This window comes from Paramormyrops kingsleyae, chromosome 14 (assembly GCF_048594095.1).
Source record: "Paramormyrops kingsleyae isolate MSU_618 chromosome 14, PKINGS_0.4, whole genome shotgun sequence".
Lineage (NCBI taxonomy): Eukaryota > Metazoa > Chordata > Actinopteri > Osteoglossiformes > Mormyridae > Paramormyrops > Paramormyrops kingsleyae.
This window is the reverse complement of record NC_132810.1, coordinates 12,524,041-12,533,814: the sequence shown is the minus strand read 5'-3', so window position 1 is coordinate 12,533,814 and position 9,774 is coordinate 12,524,041. Positions and strand designations below refer to the sequence as shown.

At 41.3% G+C, this 9,774-nt stretch overlaps 1 protein-coding gene across 1 annotated transcript; it reads left to right on the top strand.

Annotated features, from left to right (window-relative positions):
• The first annotated feature begins 1,864 nt into the window (after positions 1-1,864).
• LOC111837022 (galectin-3-like) lies at positions 1,865-9,774 on the top strand. The gene is made up of 5 exons (XM_023798769.2): positions 1,865-2,268; positions 4,785-5,186; positions 5,599-5,687; positions 8,790-8,958; positions 9,323-9,774. Exons 1-5 carry the CDS (start codon positions 2,263-2,265, stop codon positions 9,479-9,481), a joined length of 825 nt encoding a protein of 274 aa, XP_023654537.1. The 5' UTR covers positions 1,865-2,262; the 3' UTR covers positions 9,482-9,774.

Below are 9,774 nucleotides of genomic sequence, written 5' to 3'. Positions count from 1 at the left end.
TCTGATGACCTGAGGGGAAAAAACTGTTTCCCATCCTGGCAGTGAAGGTCTGTATGTTGCAAAACTTTTCGCCAGACGGAAGGAGGGGGAAGAGGGTGTGGGGGGGGTATGTGGGGTCGTCCACAGTGCGGGTGGCTTTGCGGATGCTGTGTGACATGTAAATGTCTGTGACAGAGGGGAGAGAGACCCCAATGATCTTTTCTGCTGTCTTCACTATCCTCTGTAGGGTCTTGCGGCCCGAGGGGGGAGAAATTCCTGTACCAAGCCATGATGTAGCTACACAGGGTACTCTCTATAGTCCCTCTGTATAACGTAGTGAGGACTAGGGGGTGCGCTCTCCTCAGTCTCAGCAGGAAATGGAGACGCTGTTGGGTTCTATTGGCAACGGAGCTGGTGTTGAGGTTCCATGTGAGGTTCTCAGTGATGTGAATACCAAGGAATTGGTGCTCTGGACAATCTCCACTGGGAATCCGTCGATGTTCAGCGGAGAGTGGTCACGGCATGCCCTCCCGAACTCAACAACCGTCTCCTTTGTCTTGTCCACATTCAGAGGCAGGTTGTTGGTTCCACATTAGTCTGTTTAACACAGTGTTAGCCGTTGCATCTCCTCTCTGTATGCCGCCTCGTTGCTCCCCCTGATCAGATCCACCGTGGTTGTGTCATCGGTGAACTCGAGGATGTGGTTTGGCTGTGCTGCATATTCGTGAGTAACCAACGTGAACGGCAGAGGGTTGAGCACATATAAGTAGATTAGTTCTGTTTAGGTATAGTTAATTTTCAACTCCGATGTACAAAAATGTGAAAACTTTCCAGTGTTTTTCAGCCATACTCAAAACATTCTATGTTCACAAAAAAATTATATTATATACTTATGTACCATATTATGTAAGATGATGCAGCAAAGTGACAGGGTTAACATTCATTTTAGCAATGATTATTTTGACATACAGGAATCGTACAAAGTACATTTTAAACAAAATAATTTAATAATGAATTTAAGTGAAATTCATGACAGACAGGCTAGGCTACCCCGAGGGGTCACATGACACACACGTATGGCTAACGAAGTATTTTTGGGAGAGTGTGTCAACCCCAAATGTCATCTTGTAAGATATTTATGTTGGACTTGTGCTGTGTTGATACTTAAGTTCTGCTTTGCAATATTGACAGACAACTGCACTTTTCACTCCCTTTTAATGTAAAGTGCTTCCACACCACTGAGGCTTTCACTCTGGGAAAACATACAATGAATCAAAATAATTTTGGGTAAGTTTAAATGAATTTGTAAGAGGACAATCGTGATAACTGGGAACCTCCAGAGACGTTTACATACATCCCACCTCAAGTGTAATATTGATGTCAGGGAGGAGGATGAGGGGTTATGGTGATACCATATATTTTTGTGCCCAATTTTATTGACAAATACTGGAATAATGTTTTTAAAACTTTAAAAATACAATGGTACCTTGGTTTGCAAGCATAATTTGTTCTGGAAACGTGCTTGTAATCCAAAGCACTCGTGATGAATTGGTTTTTTTTTTGTAACTGTAATGTGTCGGTGTAGTGCTGCTGGAACTAAATTTCCCGGAGGAACCTTCCCGAGGGATTAATCTAATCTAATGTAATGTAATGTAATGTAATGTAATCTAATCTAATCTAATCTAATCTAATCTAATCTAAATCAAAGCACATTTTCCCATAAGAAATAATGGAAACTCAGATGATTCGTTCCACGTGACGCTTGGCAGACAAATCTTATACGTCATACTTTTATTGCAAGACCTCGCTCATTTGTCAAGTAAAAATTTATTTAAAATTTTTGCTTGTCTTGCAAAACACTCACAGACCAAGTTACAGTAAAACTTTGGATTGCAAGTATCTTTAAAATACTATATACTGTAGTATAATATCTGGATATTATGACAGTATTAACAATTACATAGCGTCCAAGCCCAGTGCAGCCTAAGACGGTGCTGGTGTTCATATGTTCGACCAAGTGATGTAACTCCTGCATGTTGTGCACATGTTGCACTATTACCTCTGGTTGCTGGACTTTGGCATATTTTTTTCCAAGTACTGTCAATATTTAATGTGTTTGACTGTCATTCTCCCTTAATTATATGGTTTGAGTAAATGTTTCCTTGGAGTTCCTTAGTTTATTACTGATGGATAATTTAATCCAAAGTAGATGTTACCAAACTGTAATGACTACATGATGATGATAAGCTTACATGATATTTTCTTTTTTCTTTAACAGGTAAAATGGATGTAAGTATCACTGTTTTGTTTTTAATTTTGTTAGTCAAGAAGACAATTTAAACATGCAGATTATGCTGTTCATTAAAAGACAAAAATGTAGTGGAACTTATTACATATTCATGAATTCACTTAGTTGGTGACCTCAACCCCTGTGATTTGAGGCTACATGTGCACTAATACGTTACAATTTTTTCCCAAAAGAAATTATAACTAACGTTGAAAATAACATCGGTGTTCATACTGCTCCATGTAAAAGGCAAATGACATAGAGTGATTCTTAATGTATATATGTATATTGTCACGATCGGGCTCCGGTGATCCGGGAAGCAGGGAAACGGAGCCAGGAAGTCGGGTACAAACGGGGTTTTAATGCTCGAGAGACAGACAGGTAGGGACATCGACGGACACTACAATGACAAGTCTGGGGAAGACTGACTCAGACGAGGACTAAATACAAAAGACAAGCTAGACTTAATAGGACACAGGCGATCACAATCAGGGCTGAACACGAGGTAACGAGGTGGGCGTGGCACACATTAGGATCGAACGGAGCAGGGTGTGACATATATATGTTTAGAAGTGCCGCACTTTATTTGTTTGTTGTAGCTTGAGCACAGTATGTCATTGGCAAGTTTTTTTTGTCCAACCAAAATTTTGTATAATTCTAGAAGTGCTGAGGAATGTATTTCAGATCATTTTTTAAAAAAACTTTAATTGGTAATAAAATTCAGTTTTTGTAAACATTTGACTGTTGATTAATCTCACACAACCATATTTTTAAAGTAAATTAACATATTTTATTTAGCAAAAGCGAAATATCACAGTACTGTAGTGACGCAAACACAAAACTACATAAAAGGAACCATCACAGCTACAACACAGGGATCCAAAAATGTAGTCACAACACATCTTCCCCCCAGTTTCCGTGTGCTCTTGTCTTTCTTGTTTTCTGGTTGGATATCTTTATCATAAGCTAGAGCTGCACCTACACTTGGCTCAGCTCCAGTCTCGTTTTGAGTTCGACAATACAGTGGTACCTCAGTTCTCGAACTCATTAGAACTCGAATTTCTTAAAAGTCGAACCAACCAGTTGGGAAAAAAAAATACCTAGAGCTTGATCTGAATCTCAGAAGTCAAACCGTGAACGCCGACCTAAGATAACTTGTACGCGCGGGGAAATGAGTCACGTGGCACGTCTCTCAGCGGAAACAAAGGGTAATGCTTCAGTCTCAGCCTCGCATTAGCTGTGATAGCACCATACACTAGCTGAATACATATATTTAGACAGTAAAAATACACTTAGATACAGTAACGGTAATTATTATACAATAAAATACATTTAAAAATAAAGATTTCTTAATTGTTTTAATATTAATAATAAACCATTAATATGTTTAATAATAATAATATTGTTGTGCCGAGCGGGGACGGAACGGAGACAAAGGCGCAGACGTCATGGTATCGGGGAATACGGGGTTTAATTACAGGGCTATATTTAATTCCACACGGGGTTAATGAGGGGGCGTGGTACACGGGAGAAGCAGACGATCGGGGCAGGACACATTGTTTGGATACATTTATTTTCTTACTTTACAAATGACTGTTTTGATAAATGTGCTTAGATGTGTTTAGTACAGTATATGCTCTTCTTGTTTTATCCAGTTCATTTTGTGTTTAAATGCTTAAAAAAAACAACAAAAAAAACATATTTAGGTGTAATTTTTTTGGGGGCCGGGAACCAATTAATTGGTTTTCCATTATTTCTTATGGGGAAAATTTGATCACAGCTCGAATTTATTAGGATTCGATCCGGAGTTCTGAACAGATTAAATTCGAGTTCTGAGGTACCACTGTAGCTATAAACAGCATACAATGTATACAAAACACGATTTATCTACATACAAGTAAGCAAAACAACATATGCCACTTGGTGAAGGTCCTGTACATCCTCCATGTCCACATGTGGCTTTCTTCTGTGAAAACGGAGGCAAAGCATTCTTCATTCCTGAGAAGAATAACCAATTAGGAAAAGACATCGAAATGAAGAGAGCTAATCAGGAAAGGGTCATGATCTAAGTGCGAACCAATCAGAGCTCACTGATGTAGGCATAACTATTCTTACGTTTATGAGGGTCCACACTAATGCGTTTATGGAAAGATTAGTTGTCGGAGAGGGGTGAAATTTTCTGGGAAAAAATGATCTGTGAATTGGAAGGCTGAATTGGAAGAATTTTTGCGCTACTCGACAAAAATATATTAGTGCGGACGAGTCCTTAGTAAGACATTGATTGGACTTGCACCTTTAGGTCTGTGGAATAATTCTCTTGGCCATTAAGTTGTGGTGGTTCAGTAGCTTTACATTTATACCTGTTCAAACAGGAAAGAGTGCATTTTTGAGTTTGATTAAATAGGAGATGAACGCATCATTCATTCTTTATTTTGGAAGCACTTGTCTGTATCTGTTTGCATATGTGTGTCTGTGTATTTGCAAATGTGTCTGATGGGCTGTGTCCTTTTCCTTAAAGCTGTCTGATGCTCTGGGTGATGACACCTCCTCTGGACAGCCGTTGAATGCTCAGGCTGGAGCACCAGCATGGCCCGGTCAGCCCGGCCAACCAGCGTGGCCAGGTCAGCCCGGCCAACCAACATGGCCCGGTCAGCCCGGCCAACCAAATCAACCAGCTTGGCCCGGTCAGCCCAGCCAACCAGCTTGGCCCGGTCAGCCCGGCCAACCTGCTTGGCCCGGTCAGCCCGGCCAACCAAATCAACCAACTTGGCCTGGCCAACCTTCATGGCCCAGTCAGCCTGGCCAACCAAATCAACCAGCATGGCCCGGCCAGCCTGGCCAACCAAATCAACCAGCGTGGCCCGGTCAGCCTGGCCAAACTATCCCATCTGCTCCTCAGCCATTTTCCAGTGGACCTCTAGTAAGTTCTAACATTTACTTCCATACCACTTACCACATAATCTGTTTTCATTCATGCTGTTCTTCATTTGAATTATAATATAACTTGGTAAAGTCAAGATTTTTGGAACTAGTGGTCAGTGATTGTTAATGTATAGACTCACTCTTAAACTTATCATTTGCATTTTGCATCTTATAATTGGTTGTTAACCATTAAACCAGGTTACTCTTAGTGACTGTTTACTTGCTGGCTGTGCAGAAAAGTTTCTATCCCATTAGGAATGAAGTATGACAACTTGGTTATTAAAAAGACAAGTGAAACATGAAGATATAATATTTTTAGATTTTTCTTTAAATTAGAGGGAGTTTTGTGCTTATATGGGGATGGCATGACAGACACTGTGTAGAATAAAGCCAACGGTTTCTCCTTTCAGACGGTGCCATACGACGTGGTCCTGCCCAGAGGATGTTATGACAAAATGCTGATCAGCATCTCAGGGCAGATCCTTCCCAATGCTAACATGTCAGTACATAAAGCCTGTTCCCTACACATGTTAAACCTCTACCTTATTATACCTTCTGCTTACCAGTTACCCAGAATATGTTGCTACTGTCCTAGCATTTGCAGATCTGGCCTTTTTCCCAGCTAGAAGAAATGGGCATAATTTTCAATGGATGGACAAACACATACAGCACAGTGCAAAGGTCGTGGGCAGTCAAAGAAAACGTTTAAAGCTGTTTATCTGGGTAGTGTGTATATACATGTCCAGAACAAAAAACACAAGTTATCAGAATATATGCATATGAAGAGTAACACAATAACTAACAGTAATTTTTTTTCTTTTCCCCAAAAAATTGCTGATAATGCTAGATGGCTAGATGAACACCGCTTCAATTCTTTTATTGTATTGTGTACAAGTATGAGTACCGTGTACAATGAAATGCTTGCTTGCATGTGTGACAGTAAACATAGACAAAAAGACGGATAGACAACAGGATGACAAGTGAGTGAATGATAATGTGAATTATAAATAAGTAAATAAGACCAAAATCACAGGAATAGATAGAGACAGAGAAAGAAATATATGTGCGGGTAGCAGTGGAGGGGACACAAGGTTACTGAATGTTCAGGAGTCTGATTGCAGTTGGGTAGAAACTGTTCCTGAACCTGGAGGTGCGCGTCCGAATGGACTTCAGTCGCTTCCCAGATGGGAGGAGGGTGAAAAGTGACAGTGCAGGGTGGCTGGGGTCCCGCCAGATACAGTTCACTTTCTTGAGACAGCGTGTAGGTGTGGATGTCGCGGATCGCAGGGAGCTGTGTGCCCGTGATCTTCTTCTGTGCTGAGTGCACCAGCCGCTGCAGAGCTCTGTTGTCCTGAACTGAGCAGTTGCTGTACCAGGATGAGATGCATCCTGTCAGGATGGATTCCACAGTACACCTGTAGAATCTGCACAGGGTTCTGGGGGACATCCGGGCTTTCCTCAGTCTCCTGAGGAAGTAGAGTCGTCGTTGTGCTCTATTGACTATTGCCGCAGTGTGACTTGACCGTTTAAGGTCATCAGTGAGGGTGACTCCGAGGAACCTAAAACTGCTGACCTGCTCCACAGCCTCACCTCCGATGTAGATGGGGCTGTGCTCTGTTGCCTGTTTGCGGAAATCCACAATCATCTCCTTAGTTTTGTTGACGTTGAGGGAGAGGTGGTTGTCCTGACACCATTCTGCCAGGAGTCTGACCTCCTCTCTGTAGGCCGTCTCATCGTCCTCGCTGATCAGACCTATTACGGTGGTATCGTCAGCAAACTTAAGGATGGTCTTGGAGCTGTACTTAGCTACACAGTCAGTTCCCAAACCTCTCCTCAGGGGCACCTCAGCCATTCCATGTATTCGTAAAATTTTATCACAAGCTCGCTCAATTAATTAATTTAGAAGTCAGTGAGATGTTCTTTAGCCATGCAAGGTGTCTTAGTGGGCAAATTAAAAAATGTGTGTGTAAGGAATCCACTTGCAGAGTCTCCGCAGTTTCAGCAAAATGGTGGCTTATTGAACAGTAAAAATAATATTATGTAATACAGTGTAGACATACACCAGGTACTGAAAGGCAGCTCAAATACAAATTAAGGGCAGTTCTTCACCCCCTTTATACCCCAAAAGACCCTCCCCGCCAAGGTGCTGTGTGTAGGTGTTGTGAGTGAATTTACATATAAAGAGTGACCTCGTGGCGTGTGACGATCCTGAGACAGGGACGGGACAGGACAGGACGGGGATTTCCCGTGAGAGCAAATGGTACCTCAGCCACTTCTCTGGCCACTGTCAATTGAATTATCTTCCTTATCACCTTAGTGGTGCCAAATGGAACCCCTATTCTCTCCCAGACTTCCCCTATGTTCATAACTTGCTAACATTTTCCTTAGTGTGTGTGTGTGTGTGTGTGTGTGTGTGTGTGTGTGTGTGTGTGTGTGTGTGTCTGTGTGTGTGTGTCTGTGTGTGTGTGTGTGTTGGACAGTTGCGGCAAATACTGGGGATGAAGACATTGGGTTTTGAAATGGTTAAGCTGACACATTTTGACAGACATAATTGCAAAGTTTTACACCAACATGAAGATCATTTAAGCATCATTTTGTATGACTGCCTAAGACTTTTGCACAGTATTGTATACAATATCTACAGATCCCTCAGAAGCTACAATGATGAGCCTCAGCATTATGACCTTCCCCATGTGAAGAGAATAATGTTGAGTCTCATTGAAATGGTGCGAGGCAAGGTGGTGGGAGGTATTAGAGAGTAATTCATCAGGATGCGTCTTTAAGTTGTTGGTCCGGCTCCCTTCACAAATGCTTGACCCAGCCTTCCACATGATGTAATAAAAAACATTATTCACAGAACCAGGCAAACTAATTCTATTACTCCAAGGTTCAGTTCTGATGCTCACACCCTCATTGTAGGTGTGGTCAACAGTAGATTAGGGTTAGCCGTACTAGCCTCTGGCTGTGCAGGGCTAGGTGTACCGTGTGTTGGGACCATCATCAAAATGAGTTTTGTGCCACAGAAGCCTTCTGTTGATTCATGCTAGATGACGCAGCATTTATTTACATCTTGCGCAGTCTTGGTCACCCAACACCCTGTGTGCAGTTTGTGGTTTTTCCCTCCTCGGACCACTCTCAGTAGGTGCTCACCATAGCTGACTGTGAGCTCCCCACAAGCCTTGCGGTTTCAGAGATGCTCTGACCCAGTCATATAACCATAATGATTTGGCTCTTGGCAGAGTCACTTAGATCATAATCTCTGCCCATTTCTTCTGCATTCAACATTTCAGCGAGTAACAAATGTTAGTTTACCATCTAATATATCCTACACCTTGACACAGTGAGTTAACATTATTCACTTCGTGTGGGGGTAGTCATACTTTTTTAGCTCATTGGTGTATAGACTACAAATCATACAAATTCATACAAAAATAGCATCTATAGATAAATGGGGAATACCTGTTGAACATAGTTATTGTGCTTAATTTGCAGAGACAACACTGACAAATTTTAAAGTAGTCTTTTTGCTTAAGTAGGTCAAATTTCATGGCATTCAGCTGCATTATCATGACTAATGGTAAAGCACTGTTGTCTCCTACAGGTTTGCAGTCAACCTCGGCCGAGGCAATGATATCGCCCTGCATATTAACCCCCGATTCAGTGAGGGTGGGAGGCAGGTCATTGTGAGGAACAGCCTGCAGGGGGGGAACTGGGGCAAGGAAGAGAGGGAGTGTGGCTCATTCCCCTTTGTTCGCGGAAAGCCTTTTGTGGTAAGTGAGGGGGGGAGTGCAAGTCAGGCTGGGTTCAAACAACCGTAGGTAAGGCAGGTTGTTTACTTTAATTACAACACACTGGTATGACCTCAGCCTTCAACTTTCTTGTACTATGTAAAACTTTTCTCCCCAACCATTTTTCTTAGATGGTAAACGTATTTATAAATCAGTAAAGTTAATTTACATAAAAGTATATTACTAATATTAATTACAAGACTCAAGAAAATATACAATTTCCGAGAATGTATGTACGTTTTAAGCCGTGTACCATCACTGGTTTGTGTCCATTATTTCCTTATCACTGTTAACTGTGTAAATTTTGTGGGGTTTTTTTTTTTATTATTATTTTTTATTTTTTTAGATGAAGATACTTTGCACCAATAATGAATTCAAGGTGGCAGTGAATAACAGTCACCTCCTGGAATACAGGCACAGGATGCGTGACCTCAGCTCAATCAACAACCTCAACATCATAAAAGACATCACCCTCACCTCTGTCACGGTGGAAAGTCTGCCCTGAAATGCCTCTCAGTAGATTGGCTTACTGCTCTGTTGATCACAAATCATTGTTAGCTGTGCATTCAATAAGGGTCAGGTTAATTTTGCATGCCCATACACTGTACTTTGTCTTGGCAAAACTAAGAAAATTGTATTTTTTACATGTAAACAGATGCATCTTATACTGAATTATAAAAATATTCTGAATTTTCATACAATTTACTTAATGCCATTTATTGCAAAGATTATATCTCCTATTTTCCAGTAATGTCACTGTGGAGAAAAATAAATGTATGCATGCCTCTTTGCTCTCAA

Bases quoted from the DNA above. Each gene is read 5' to 3' on its own strand.
- LOC111837022 (XM_023798769.2), top strand. The intron at 5,187-5,598 runs GTAAGTTCTAAC...TTCTCCTTTCAG, and splicing joins CATTTTCCAGTGGACCTCTA to ACGGTGCCATACGACGTGGT. The intron at 8,959-9,322 runs GTAAGTGAGGGG...TTATTTTTTTAG, and splicing joins TTCGCGGAAAGCCTTTTGTG to ATGAAGATACTTTGCACCAA.